The 14166-nt window shown below is 41.0% G+C and overlaps 2 protein-coding genes across 5 annotated transcripts; one reads left to right on the forward strand and one right to left on the reverse strand.

The window, feature by feature from the left end:
* The first annotated feature begins 2467 nt into the window (after positions 1-2467).
* Positions 2468-7978, forward strand: stmn4l (stathmin-like 4, like). Of its 2 annotated transcripts, XM_010878645.4 has the most exons (7): positions 2468-2573; positions 4270-4329; positions 4438-4530; positions 4691-4896; positions 5469-5660; positions 5919-5936; positions 7291-7978. In XM_010878645.4, the coding sequence occupies exons 2-7, from the start codon at positions 4317-4319 to the stop codon at positions 7297-7299; spliced, it is 531 nt and encodes a 176-aa protein (XP_010876947.1). In that variant the 5' UTR covers positions 2468-2573; positions 4270-4316; the 3' UTR covers positions 7300-7978. The 2 variants fall into 2 exon arrangements, with proteins under 2 accessions (XP_010876947.1, XP_010876946.1); XM_010878644.4 differs by lacking the exon at positions 7291-7978 and having other exon boundaries at positions 5919-5997.
* A 229-nt stretch (positions 7979-8207) lies between these two features.
* il17a/f1 (interleukin 17a/f1) lies at positions 8208-10077 on the reverse strand. 3 transcript variants are annotated; one of them, XM_020054049.2, is made up of 4 exons: positions 9951-10006; positions 9647-9736; positions 8764-8990; positions 8208-8555 (listed from the first exon to the last, which is right to left on the reverse strand). In XM_020054049.2, the coding sequence occupies exons 3-4, from the start codon at positions 8976-8978 to the stop codon at positions 8309-8311; spliced, it is 462 nt and encodes a 153-aa protein (XP_019909608.1). In that variant the 5' UTR covers positions 8979-8990; positions 9647-9736; positions 9951-10006; the 3' UTR covers positions 8208-8308. The 3 variants fall into 3 exon arrangements, with proteins under 3 accessions (XP_019909608.1, XP_010876988.2, XP_019909607.1); XM_010878686.3 differs by lacking the exon at positions 9647-9736 and having other exon boundaries at positions 9951-10077; XM_020054048.1 differs by lacking the exons at positions 9647-9736; positions 9951-10006 and adding an exon at positions 9220-9512.
* Between the last annotated feature and the right edge of the window lie 4089 nt (positions 10078-14166).

Raw genomic sequence — 14166 nt, forward strand, 5'->3', positions numbered from 1 at the left:
TGGCGGTGATGAGGCTTTCCTCGTAGTCTACCCTCCTCTCCCCCTCCCGTCTGCTTCTTCGTCCTCTCCCAGGAATGTTTACTGTATGTTGTTGTTTTCTCTGACTACGTGGGCGAGGTGCTCTGTGGGTTTCGCGGGGTTAACACTGCCCAGGCAAATGCACCAACATGCAGCGGGGAAGTGTGGGACACACATCGTACAACCGCGTTTCTCTGCATGGACAGGTTTCTCCGTCCAGGATCAAATGCCGCTGCTCCGTTCCCCGCTCACTACATCTCCCACTGTCTTTCCAACATGTCCTTTTCCTTCAATATACTCCCCTCGCTCTCTCTTTCTCCCTGCATCAATTGAAATGAACCGTACCTCTGTCGGCTCATAGCCCACTCAGGCACATTCTTCTCATCAGCACCCACGTCGCACTCTCACCCCCCTCTCTCTGTGTCTCTGCACACGACTCTCCAGCTGGCATGCAGCTGCATGACATCATTTGGGCTGCTCGCAAGCAGAATAGAAGATGAGGACACCGTGTGTGTGTGTGTGTGTGTTTGTGTGTGTGTGTGTGTTGGCACACTCCCCCTCCTCCCCCTCTGCGTCTTACAGTGCACCTTCAGATGATCAAACTCTTCTCTCTACTGCAAACTGTATTGTCAATGAGGTTGTTATTTGCCACACTGAGCCTCTGTCCTTTGCAGAGTCTCAAATCTGCCTTACAACACAAATGCATTGCCACATCTTTTCGTTGCACCTTGAGGGCACGATCACCACTACAAATGTTCACGGCTATAACAGAATGCAGCTTATTATATTTCGATAATTTTACACATGTGAATTGGAGGATGGCTCTGGTGCCTTTTCTCCTATTGTAACAAAATGCCCCTCGTTCATTTACATTCAGCCACTAATCTCTCTCTGTTTGCGCTGTGAAGCCCTAGTGATGTAATGGCCATGCTGGGAGTCTGTGATTATGACGGGACTGGGATGGTTTTGGAGTACAGTCTCATGCATGGCATTTCCAAGCATGGCATTACTGGAAATGTAGTTTACTGAGATGATGTAACTCCATAGAGAATGGAGTTACATTATTTATTTCAGGTCCAGTTATTTTCACTATTACTACTATTACTGTTAAAAATAGAGACACTTGGATAATCAGAAGAACAGATGGATCTTTTTAAAGAGGCATTTACAGGCCAATCAGACAGCAAGCGTGCTGGCAGCTGAGTACACATTAGCATGTTTATGAATCCGCGTGCATACATACATACGTGCATGCACTTGTGTGTGTAGCTGATCCAGACAGGGCTGTTGGCGAGGTCTGTAAGGTACAGTCATTCAGAGCTCTGGGACTAAAGACGATGAGACAGATCCCTCCGCTGCTGACAGTAATAGATTTGACATTTGCTGTTAAAATCTGAAACCAGTCACAACCAGATCCTCATTCAGTATTATTCACAAAATAACTGGCATGCACTAATATGCTACAAAAGTAAGATCAACTTTGTTCATTACTCTTGGACATTATTTACTCTCTATGTAATATACCTATAGCTTCTCATAATAATTATATGAAATATGTTGAAAATGTTGAATTATGTATTTAATTAATCAAGAGTATTTAATTTATCTATATAAAAAATAGGAAAGTTCTATCACTACATGTGTAATGTCTGTTATCAATCAATCAAATTCAATCAAATGTATTTATAAAGCCCTTTTTACATCAGCAGTTGTCACAAAGTGCTTTTACAAAACACCCACCCTGAAACCCCAAGGAGCAAGCAACAACAGTATTGGGAAGCACAGTGACTAGGAAAAACTCCCTAAAAGGGGCCAAAATGTAGGAAGAAACCTAGAGAGGAAAGGCTCAGAGGGGAGACCAGTCCTCTTCTGGCTGTCCCAAGTGAACATTTTAAGAGTACAAGTTGTAATAATTAATAAATGCATGTGGGCTGTGTCCAAAGTCTGTAAAACATAATCCAGGTCAAAAGCATGACCAGATGGCCAATTCTTTGATCATAGAATTTTTCTTTCTTTCCGTTTACATTTAGTCAGTCAGCAGATGCTCTTATCCACGGCATCTTGAAGTTAGTGACACATTTCTTTCTTTTAATAATTACCTAGAAATGATTAACTATGAATTTTCTGCTCGTTTCCCCCCACATTTATATGCATTGAACAGCCATGACAAACCTCTGTCCTTTTATAATATCCTTAACGTTGGCTGTGTAATTATCCTAATAATTAATGTTATATTTAAATACCATTTTTAACTCGTATTTTGTGTGGCTCCCTCCACTCAGCAAGGGGTTAAAGATCACTCCCTTACACCCCAGCCCATTCCTCCTCCACATTACCCTCGCCCCCACCCCTCCAACAGCTCTTCGGCCAATCAGAGGCCTATATTCTTACTAGCCAATAGGATGGCTGGGAGGTGATGTCATGCAGAAATAGCTGGTTGTGGTGCTGATGCTGCTGTGAGGGCAGACCAAACAGCAGCAGAACGACAGAGAAAGAGGGAAAGAAAAAGAGATATAAAGAAAAAGGAGTGAAGCATCAGCACTGCTCGTCACAGGGTAAGTCCATCATAACTACTGCAATGAGAACAAAATGTGACAGATTGCATTCTGCATCCCTGATAATAGGTACTCCAATTATTTTAATTTGAAAGCGTTTATATTTTTTTCCAAATCTGTTTCTGTTATGCACTCACTAAATGTGCTGTCTTTTGAAAAGCCTTAAGACACTTCTAGTATTGTGGAAAATGGAGTGTATGCATGCATCTTCACTGCAGGTGATGGACATTATCTTTGCATGGCTGAGCATGACATCACCAGAGTTGCACAGGGAGTACCTTGCCTTAGTAGTTCCCACTTTAGAGGTGTGTTTTGCTGCGCAGATTATCTGCATGTGGAGATAAATAGGTTGAAATCTAATGAAACTACAAGAAAACATACACTCCATTTGATTTTATAAAGTGGCTTTGGTTCACTGGTATGCCATTTATGCAATTCAGACATGTGCATGGCTTATTTAAAAAAACAAAAAACTGCTGAAACTGAATATTAGTACAATATCCTTATGACATCACCCCTTATGCAATGAGGATATTGTTAGTCAGACAATAGGAATGGGAGATTGGTGGTAAACTGTCTTGATTGACAGGCAATAATGAAGTATGTAGGATTGACCTCGTGGTATTCAAAGTCAGGGGTTGTGACCCCTAGTGTGTTCATGGGTAAACTACAGCAAAATAGTTTTTTTTGTTGGTTTTTTTGCAGAATCTCTTTTATTGTGTAAGACAATATGTGTGGGACATTTGGTCCACTCCTACTTATTTATTCTCCCAGTGGGTTGCATTCCTGTTAGTTCAACACTGCGCTCTAGAAAAATCAAGGACACAAAACACTAGGCAACAAGAAATTAGTCAGTGTCCAGTCAGAAAAACAGGTGGACTTGGAGTAGGTGGGTGAAGGGCTCCTTTCTATATCTCAGTAAATGTTTGCAGTTTGCAGGCTGAATGACATCACTGTTCAATATGGAACAGTGGTTCCACTGCCGGTCAGAGTTCTAAGTATGTATGGTGGAATGCATTCTGAGGCCTTGTGGGCTAGTAGCTTAGCTACTGTTGCAAGGTAGTGTGTGAGAACACTTTTGGATGGAGAGACATAGAGAGATATGGAGAGAGGGAATTTTCAAATGATCTGTGGGTGGACTCCTTTGTTGTCTCTGTGCTGAACTAAATGGTGAGTCACAGTGATTGACTGAACGTGAATAGAAATATTATAATGATGTGTAATTATCTGGCCAATTATTTGTTTATGATAATTACGACCCCCTATTATTTCCTATTTTTCTCTTTCCATCACTCTATCCTTTTTGTTGGTGGCAATAATTAACTTATGTAAGCTGGCTGACTTGGGCCTACCTTCTTTAATCAAATAACAACATACTAGTAATCATGCATTTTCCATCTGATTCTCACGAGGAGAGGCAGAGTGGCTTGAGAGTAGTTAGGGCAGTTCTACAGTGGCACTCACACCCAATCTTCCTCCGCCTTTCAAAGCCCTCCCTCTCTTCTTCAGGACTCAGGTCTCTCTATGAGTGGGTTTGAATGAAAGCTTTAGATGAGTGAGTTTGAATAAAAGACTTACAGTGGCTCACAATCAGCTTATTTTTTAAAGGAAAGTATGAGATTCTGCAGCTATAAAGTGATGTTACATGTATGTGCAGGTTTCAGGATCTGACATTAAACTCTGTCTTTTCTTTTAGGACTACATATTCACCACAGTGTCTTTTGAAAATAAACAACAGGAAGAATGCCTCTTGCAGGTATGTTGTGTTTGTGGGTTTTTATGTGTGTGAGAGAGGAGGAGAGAGAAGTAGAGAGAGAGAGAAAGAAAAAGAAGGCTGACCTCACGTGGTCTTTTTCCCACATAGCCTACAGAGAAAAGATGAGGGAGCTCCCTCTAGTGTCCATCTTCTGTTCCTGCATCCTACCTGAACCCAAAGAAAAACCCAACAAGAAAGAAGGTAAACAGAACCCATGTACCACCTCCTATCTAACAATCCCAACACACAATTTATTTCAACTTAATATAATAAGTGCATTATGAGGCAGCTACAGGAATGGCACCTGGTCTACCTCGTTGTACCATCTCACAACTTTTTTCTCTCAATCTCTACCTTCCAGGTGTGGTGGACCTGAACCTGTGCATCATCAGGGACATGGAGGTGATTGAGTTGAACAAGAGGAGGTCTGGTCAAGCTTTTGAGGTCATCCTGAAGCCCCCATCGTTCGATGGGGGTCCCAACCCCCTTGCCACCACACCTCCACGCAGGGAGCCTTCCCTGGAGGAGATCCAGAGAAAGCTGGACGCCGCCGAGGAGAGGAGAAAGGTGAGGAGTCAGAGGTCAGGACAAATAGGATAACACTGCTCATTCCTAGACTGGTGGTGTGGAGATGGGAAGGCTGTTTGTGATCGTACACGGGCTGATGAAGAGCACTTAAAAATAAGAAAAACACCCTGCACACTTTTCAATGCTCATCTTCATCAGGTCAAATAGATGGACATATTAAATATACAGCATATACTGTACCTCAACTTGAGACTAAGAAACAAGTAAACTCAATTACATCTGAAACTGTTGGGGAAAAAATACCTACATTAACCATTATACACAGGATCCACATGACTGTAGATAATTATGGTTGCGTATTTATGAAAGCAGCTTGGTATCTCAGATAATCTGACAAATGACAAGTGTACCAACATTCTAAGATGGGAATGGTCACAGAATGTTAGTAGAAATGGACTGTTCCTGTTTTGTTTTTAGAGGCGGGTGTGTAGTGTTGAGTAGAACTGCTTTGTATCATCAAAGGGGTAGGAATTGTTGTTGGGTCTCTGTTCCTCCCTCTAGTCTCTGTTCCTCCACTCACCCCTCCCTCTGCCATCTCTTTCACCTCCCAGTGCCAAGAGGCCGAGTTGCTGAAGCACTTGGCCGAGAAGCGAGAACACGAGCGTGAGGTCGCCCAGAAGGCATTGGAGGAACACAACAACTTCATCCGGCTGGCCAAGGAGCGCCTGGAGCTACGCATGGAGCACAACAAGGAGAAACGGGAGGCGCACCTGGCTGCCATGCTGGAACGCCTGCAGGAGAAGGTAGGGTGACACTCGACGGAAATCCAAGTTGGGTTTCGGGGTCCGGGGTCATCCATTCATATTCTGAAAGAACAGTTTGAGTCTGTAGATATTTTAAATGTGTCTATAGTTTGGGAAATAAGATTTGGCAAAATATCAAGATATGTAGTCGAGATACTGTATCTAATCATCCATAGATCACCCTTATCTTTTACAATTGGTTTTCATAAGAAATGGAGCGGAAGTCTAAAGGCTGGTTCCTGTGTTTCTCTCTTTCAGGACAAGCATGCTGTGGAGGTGAGGAAAAACCGAGAGCACAAGGAAGAGAGCGGGTAGAGCGAAACAAACAGAAAGTCAGGGAGCGTGGGGCCTCTGTTCTAGCTGAGAAAAGACAACAAAAAGAGGCTAGCATGACAGGTTCTTAAAATGAAACTACAGTTAGTTTGATAGACAAGAGTCCACAGTGTTGAAGTCAACACAAGACAGGTTCCTCAAAGAGATGTTGGACGGATAGAAAACACAGTTGTAATTTTGTCGCACTCGAGTGTAACATTGTTAGAGCGCAATTGGCAATTGATATTCACAGAGTGACTCATTGCCCATTGTATGGCTTCTCTTTCTTAACAGACCACAAACACATCCTTATTGGTGAGCAGTCGAAGTACAGCATCCTTGTATTTTTTACCTTGCCAATAAAATCACGTAAACATTAAGGCTTACAAATAAAGCCTTCTACACATCACGCTTAAGCACAGTTTTCACCACACTTGTGTCAGCACATATAGGTAAAATGGTCTAGAAGGGGCTACTGATGTTTCCGATTTCACACTTGTTATTTAATCGAAAGCATAAGGCTCTAGTTTCTTTTTTGTTAAGTTCTACATTTTCAGTGTGTTTTAGATGGATTTTGTGTCTAACTGTGGTGTGTCTAACTGTGGTGTGTCTAACTGTGGTGTGTTTAACCGTGGTGTGTTTAACTGTAGTGTGTCTAACTGTAGTGTGTCTAACTGTGGTGTGTCTAACTGTGGTGTGTTTAACTGTGGTGTGTCTAACTGTGGTGTGTTTAACTGTGGTGTGTCTAACTGTGGTGTGTCTAACTGTGGTGTGTTTAACTGTGGTGTGTCTAACTGTGGTGTGTCTAACTGTGGTGTGTCTAACTGTGATGTGTTTAACTGTGGTGTGTCTAACTGTGATGTGTTTAACTGTGGTGTGTCTAACTGTGGTGTGTCTAACTGTGGTGTGTCTAACTGTGGTGTGTCTAACTGTGATGTGTTTAACTGTGGTGTGTCTAACTGTGGTGTGTCTAACTGTGGTGTGTCTAACTGTGGTGTGTTTAACTGTGGTGTGTCTAACTGTGGTGTGTTTAACTGTGGTGTGTCTAACTGTGGTGTGTTTAACTGTGGTGTGTCTAACTGTGGTGTGACTGTAGTATTGACATTGTGTAATGCTAGATTTAGTGCTTTTTCAGACACAATGGTTGTGGTTATTTGTATATGTATATATGATGTGTCACTGAATAACAATTAAAAAAACTCAAAGTCAGTATAAAAGATGTTTGTTGTTTGTATACTTACTTACATGTGTACCTGACATGCGTGGACGCACTCTTCTGTCTTAGCTAACTGCCCTATTTCTGAACTCTGTGTTGTAGGTGTCATGACGGCCTGATCACAACACGAGCTGAACTTATTTCGGAAGCCATTTTCGGAGGCCATCGTGAAGGTCGTTTTCCAGCCTGTTCAGACCGTAGCACTCTGGGTTGAGTCGTTTGAAGGAAACACTTTGAGATTATCATATTCTTACGGCGACACGAGAGACGCGATCAAGGCGAACGACTGAAGCGGACTGGTTAATGTGCCTGTTTTACGAACTTACCAGTATGAAAAAAGAAATGCTAAAAGACGAAGCTGAAACATAAATGACGGATGACGTCCTCGTTCCCTTCATCAAGGTTCTGCTCAGGATTCTTTCTGCTATTTGGTGGTGGTCTGCCAGTGCCAACGATGTGTATGTGTGGAGTTCACTGTTGGAATAGCATGTATGTATGTATGTATGTATGTATGTGTGTGTGTGTGTGTGTGTGTGTGTGTGTGTGTGTGCTTCAATAAAAACACTTTGATATAATTCATTGTTGTGCTTTGAGCTTACACCTGCAGGAGAAAGGATTAACTCTAATGTCAGCACTAGTTTGGTTTGTAAACTTGAGTCTGTTTGGAGCCATCGTTGTAAATCCTCTGACATCAGTGGATGTCAGGTTATGATGCGGCCGCTTGTTGTTGTACAGAAATTGCTATATTTTAGATTAAAACAAATTTCAATTAAAGGAACTCTTTTTGGAATTGCTCATGTGAATGTCTTTATTCAATAAATATTAAAATATCATCCAATATATTAAATATCCCCAAAATAAATAACACCATAAAGAGTTGTGCTACAAAGCTACATTATATATATATATATATATATATATATATATATATATATATATATATATATATATATATATATATATATATATATATATAATATAAAAGATCCATTATTGATTATTCAAATTTACCTTTCTATGACAGAGAGCCATTGACCTAACACAGAAACATTTTCATCACATTGTACATGGCTTTGACAGCCACATGGTTGAGCCAGATGGCTGTCACGGCTGTACACTGCTACTCCTGCTGTTGGTGTACGATGACAGGCCTGACACAAGTGCAGCCCACCGCAATAATCTTTGACTCCAGCCGGTAATGGTATCTGTCCACGCTCCCCACCACCTTCCTTAAAACCAGGATCTGGTGGTAGATGGGTTTGGACTCAAGGCTCCTGTCCTCTTTACCCGTGATGCTCAGACAGCCCTGTAGAGTGCACTTGACCTCAGAGATGACACTGGGAAAACGACTCTCGTCATGCGTTGTGCTGGGAAAAAAGACGGGGAGAGGGCGATTATCAAGATGACAGAGCATAGTTAAAAATTCATTGTACTTACTTCAAGCAAACGTCCTATGTCTGAAAGACATATTCATTCAAAATGTTTACATTTATCTGTGTGTGGGTTTTGGTTTATGTGTGTATTGTAGAATTTATATTAAGTTTGTAAGTTTGTAAGCTCATTGCAAGTCCTTACTGGTAAGTCCATGGGGAGATTGAATGGTTCCCAATAGGCCTGATCGGACGGGAAGGAACCAAGCCTTTAGGGTCTATGTGCAGGGGGACAGTTATTGTGTCTGAATCGGATGGCTCTGCAGACTTCTTGTGAGCCCGAGGGTTGCTCAGTATTTTCTCTGGGTTGGGGTGGGGTAATGCCTGTGCCATATTCATCATCATCACCAACACCCCCATCGTACAAAGAGCCTGAGGAACAGATGCAAAGATGAGACAGTTTAGCAAAAATTCATTGCTACATTTGTTTGCTGACACTATAAGTCAGTGCAAATACAACAGCACAACCTAAACTCTCATCTTTACTATATCACAAATTGAACAATGTAACACAGAAGCAAAATGACAGAACTGAGCTTTACTGAACAACTGACTTTTCTCGCCCAGCATATAAAGAGAAGAAACTAAAGGTATCCCCTACCATTAGAGAGTGTAAGTTTAAAATTAAACCCATGATTTTTTCGTTAGTCTTGTTTTCCTCAGTGGAAGATATTCGCGATGTGTGGTCTTGGTCTGGTTGTCTAACAATGTTCTGCTGGTCTTTGCTTCTGTGTTGTGGTCCTGTTGTACTGTCTGAAGTGATGCTGTCGATTTTATACTTTAGTGGTCTAGAGATTGTACGTCAGAGTACTTCCTGTGATTCAGCAACTGACTTTTATCTTTTGCTTAGATCTTTCTAACTAACCACAAACTGGGAAAGGTAGTTTACATAATTATTGCTTATTTTCATATTTTGGGAATTTCAAACCAATGGGAATTTCAAACCATTTTGACAAGTTCCAAGGCTAAGAGCATTGCAAAAGCCTGATATCAGTAGTGACTGTTAGTTGAGTATTGACCATTATTACCTTTGGTGTTTTATAGGGCGACAAAACATTTACAAAATCCTTTTATTCTGATGTCAGCTGTCATTTGGTTTAGGGCCAGAGTTTGTAGTTCTGTTATGTAGAAACATTTCAGCAAAAACATGGGTTTAAAACTGCCACTGTCAAGCTATGGGTTTTTACCAACTTTCTGGGTGATTAAATTAGATAAAATAATTTTGAAATATGCTTCAAATGATTTTGTGTTTAACTAGCTGCCTGAAATTCTTACATCTTTCTACATCTTTGTGAAAAGTCTTTGACAACTATATGTATATAGACACTACACCTTTCCTTGCTCTTGATAACTCCCTGTGTCACGGTCATGGTAGGACACAGGCGCATTGTCAAAATTATGGAAACAATCCATGTTTAATCAAAAAAAGGAGACAAAAACTAAACAACCAGTGGAAGCACAAAACCAAAATGAACCACACTGGGTGTGTCCACACAGAAAACATAAACAGGGTCCCCAATTGGAGGCAACGATCTACACCTGCCTCCAATTGGGGAGACCAAAAGGATCGGAGGTGGCTAGAGGTACCACCTTCTGTCCTGTCCTGACTATGACCCCAGCCCAGTGCAGAGATGGCTAGGGGCATAGCCAGGACGTGACATCCTGCTTCAACACTCAAAAACGAATCGAAGCCATCTACGACTTGTACTTTCACCCCTATGACTTCCCAAATGCATGGGTTTGGAACGAGTTCACAAAGAGTTTCTGTCTGTGCAATTTACTTTGCCTTGTCATTTTTGCTTTTGCAGTGCGCTCATGGAGCATTTACAGCGACAATGCGGTTTGATTATGGTAATAATTGCACAGTGGCAACAGGGGTAGATTCCCAACTATTCATGGAAGAGAAAATCTGAGCAAATGTTATTGAGTTATTCCTGTCACTGTACAATGAGGTAACCCAGTTTGTCCCAAATTGTTGGCTTGGACATTATTTCCCTTAAGTCAGGGGTGGTAATGGGCGGTATTTTTTGGTTTCTTCCACTGTAAAAAAAATTATAAGAAAGACAATGCTCTTCGTAATATTCACATGTTTTCTTCTTTTGACTCTATATTGCAAAGGTCTGAATTGTAAATCAAACACTTATTATGATGTTAAATATAGATTTGACTTTTATATAAGGGAAAATATTGATTTCATGATTTTGAAATGACATTTTTGGACACACAATGAACTCCAAACGTATTTGAACGTTGATGCTTTTTTGTTTTTATAAATGCTGACCGTTAAAATGATTGTTGTGTATTTGCCTGTTACCACAGCAGATATTATTACTGTGTCATGGTCAAGCTCAATCACCACATATCACTCCACAGGTGCATCACTCAGTTAGTATGTACTGTTACTAACATTGTGTTTGATATAAAGTAGTACCCATGCTATTACTTCGTATTCCACACACACACTATTCTTTTAGCCTTACATCTCATCTTAAGCAAGCAAGTCAGAGGCATTGTCACATCTAACTCTTGGGGACAGTTTTGCAGACAAATCCAGTAAATTTTTATGGTTTACAACTAGGCTTAATCTGTGTTCACAGAAACTCTCCCAAAAATTAAAGAGGTCAGTGTGTACATTTCTTTCTGTGGTGGGTTGGGCTTTTTGTGTTTTGGTCAGAAAAGGCTACATGTCAAATCACCAGACATTTTTTGAATTAAAAAAATCTTCCCATAAAAAAAGAGACATTATATGATCATGTGTCAATTTAATCAGGGCATTGAAAAAAATATATATATTATTTTTCAGTTAGTGACACACAGCAATCTCAGAGCTGAAGAAATGAAAGGGACTCCAGAGCTGAAGACAGTTCAGGTACTCCATTAAGACTTGACTGTCTTTGATGTGGTGCAGCAGATCTTCTATGACTTAGCTTTCCCTCCAGTTTTCTGTTAACGCAGTGCAACAATGTAGAAAACCACTGTCAGTGGAAACATGGACGTTAGGCTCAGCCTTAACCTATATGGGGGTTTCTAAACATCCATCATTTTCTGAAGTTGCTTTCTCCTCAGCTTCCAGCCAACCAGTGTGGGCTAGGTAATAACCAGCAACCCCCAACATGCTTCCTGGATATTACTTAGCTCATAAAAGCATCTTGATCAAAACCTATGAACAGGTCACAAATATACTAGGCATTTTTTGACTTTTGGCGCACCTCTTTATTTTACAAAGCACATAAAATGTAGGTTGTATTTTGTTGCTTAATGGGGGACAGTTATATCAGAAGCATTTTATTTGCTTACATACACACATACTCACTATAAAATGGGGTCAAAGAATTGCTGAGGCACTTCCCAGCCGTACAACATACCCAACCCAAGACGCTTCAGTCCCAGTAACAGTAAGAACGATACCTCAACAGACCACAACAGAGGATGCTAGAAACCATATATCTTCGAGTGAAAATGTGACATCACAGGAAAAGGCGGCAGTCAACAAGAGAAGCACCGGCAATTGATGAGATCCATAAAAGCAAAGTAATACGGTAAAGTACTCGTGAACCCATAACGCATGGGCCAAACACTGTCATTTTATAAAAGCCAGATCTATAAGACAAGATGCATCATTCACCCAAGTTAAGTCAAAATCGGGCTAAGATATGACAATGACAATGTGGATTTATCCTAACCAGAAACCTTGAATGAACAGAGACCCAATTCTCTTGTGAGCCCTCACTGTAACATTCAATATCAGCAGAGGGTGACCCCATGGCCCAGTGGTATAAAAACCTCACCAGTCTAGAAGGCATGGTTTCAGTGTTGGTATCAATGTTTGACTATGTGGATATGCAACATACAAGGTGAAGATTACTATAGCTATTCCATTCAGTGCCGGACAGAGGGGGTCTGTTCTGGGGCATTAGACCCCTTCCAGTAGAGTCAGTGAAACACTTGAACTGAACATACACATGCACTAAAAGCCCCCCCCCCCCCCACACACACACACACACACACAAACATCCTTGCCAGATGCACACTTAATAACTGCAACTGCATGAGACTTTTGCTTACTATTGTAAAGCCGATTGTAGGACAAATAAAAGAGACAAGGGGACTCTACATAACCAAGAACTCTCATAAACTCTCAAGATAAAAGTAACCCCATGATAAAAATATCAACCATTAATGCTCAGATTAATGCTCCCTAAGATCATTTTTGATGGGTATTTTCATCAGTCACAGCTTAAATTGAAGTTGCTCTAGTTCAGAGTGTATGGTATATGCCACAGGTGTCAAACCGGTTCCACAAAGGGCCGAGTGTCTGCAGGTTTTTGGTTTTTCCTATAAATTGGTTCCTAGTTCATACCTACACAACCAGGTGAGGGTAGAAACTAACCAATCAGTGACCTAATTAACCAGTCAAGTACAAGGAGAGAGCAAAAACCTGCAGACACTCGGCCCTCCGTGGAACCGGTTTGACACCTCTGGACTATATGCACTCCAAAATTATTGTGACAGTGAAGCATTTGTTTGTGTTTTGGATTTAAATGTTTTGGGACATATTAACATAACGTCTAGCTACTCTACACTTTGCTCTTGCCATCACACCATCACATTATTCTTTGTGACATCTATCCACAAGAGTTTTTCCCAGAACTGCACACTCTTTCAAATATTTCTCTTAGATATCCTAACGTCAAAATGTTACACCTCTTTGGTCCTAATGTTGATTAACACCAACAGCAGACTCCAGAGGCAATACCTATCATCAAGTTTCCTATGACTGCACAAATGATGTGACATACCCGACTAACCAGACAGACCTGTCAAGCAATTATCCTACTACGTGTTTTCATTTCTAAATGCTGAAAACAGTATGTCTAATCCGGCTCTTCTGCCTCTTTTCCAGGCCTTCGTTGTTTTGGTTATGCCCGGTTGTTTTGGTTTTGTCAAAAGGTTGTAATTGTTCCTGTAGTTGGTATACAACGTTTGAGATGAGAATCTCTCTCTCTCTCTCCAGTACTGTAGCTGCCACAGTGTTTTACCATTGCTTTTTGGTTGTATACAACTATATGTAGACTTTCTGTTACCTTTACCCTGTTAAATGTTTTCTACCACAAGTGAAAGAAAGGTTTTTTTGATTCTCGCTGTCTCTCTTCAAATCGTTTTTGCATTGGTAAGACTCACTGCAAACCATGTCTGTGTGACAACTATGTAGTTTCCTAGACTGAGTGAAGCCCTGTCTAGGTGATAGATGCTAACAGTGTCTGAATGCAGTTCTTCTCACTCCTCTGTGTGACGTTGCACAAGTGGGTGGACGATCGAGAACATGTGCGGATGCCATATCATTTAAAAGATCTATCTAGAACAGTTTCGTCTAGATGGAGAGATAGTCAAGACGCTGTGCTGCATACTGGAATGACTGCAAAATACAACCGGTTAAGAGGAGGTAGAACTACAACACAAATGTACCCATGTGGCTTATCACAAAAAGCATGCAGAAGGCTGTAGTGACGACCGACCCTGGTCTAATATAGACACGTATGAAGAAAGT

The sequence above is a fragment of the Esox lucius genome, chromosome 15, assembly GCF_011004845.1.
Source record: "Esox lucius isolate fEsoLuc1 chromosome 15, fEsoLuc1.pri, whole genome shotgun sequence".
Classification (NCBI taxonomy): Eukaryota; Metazoa; Chordata; class Actinopteri; order Esociformes; family Esocidae; genus Esox; species Esox lucius.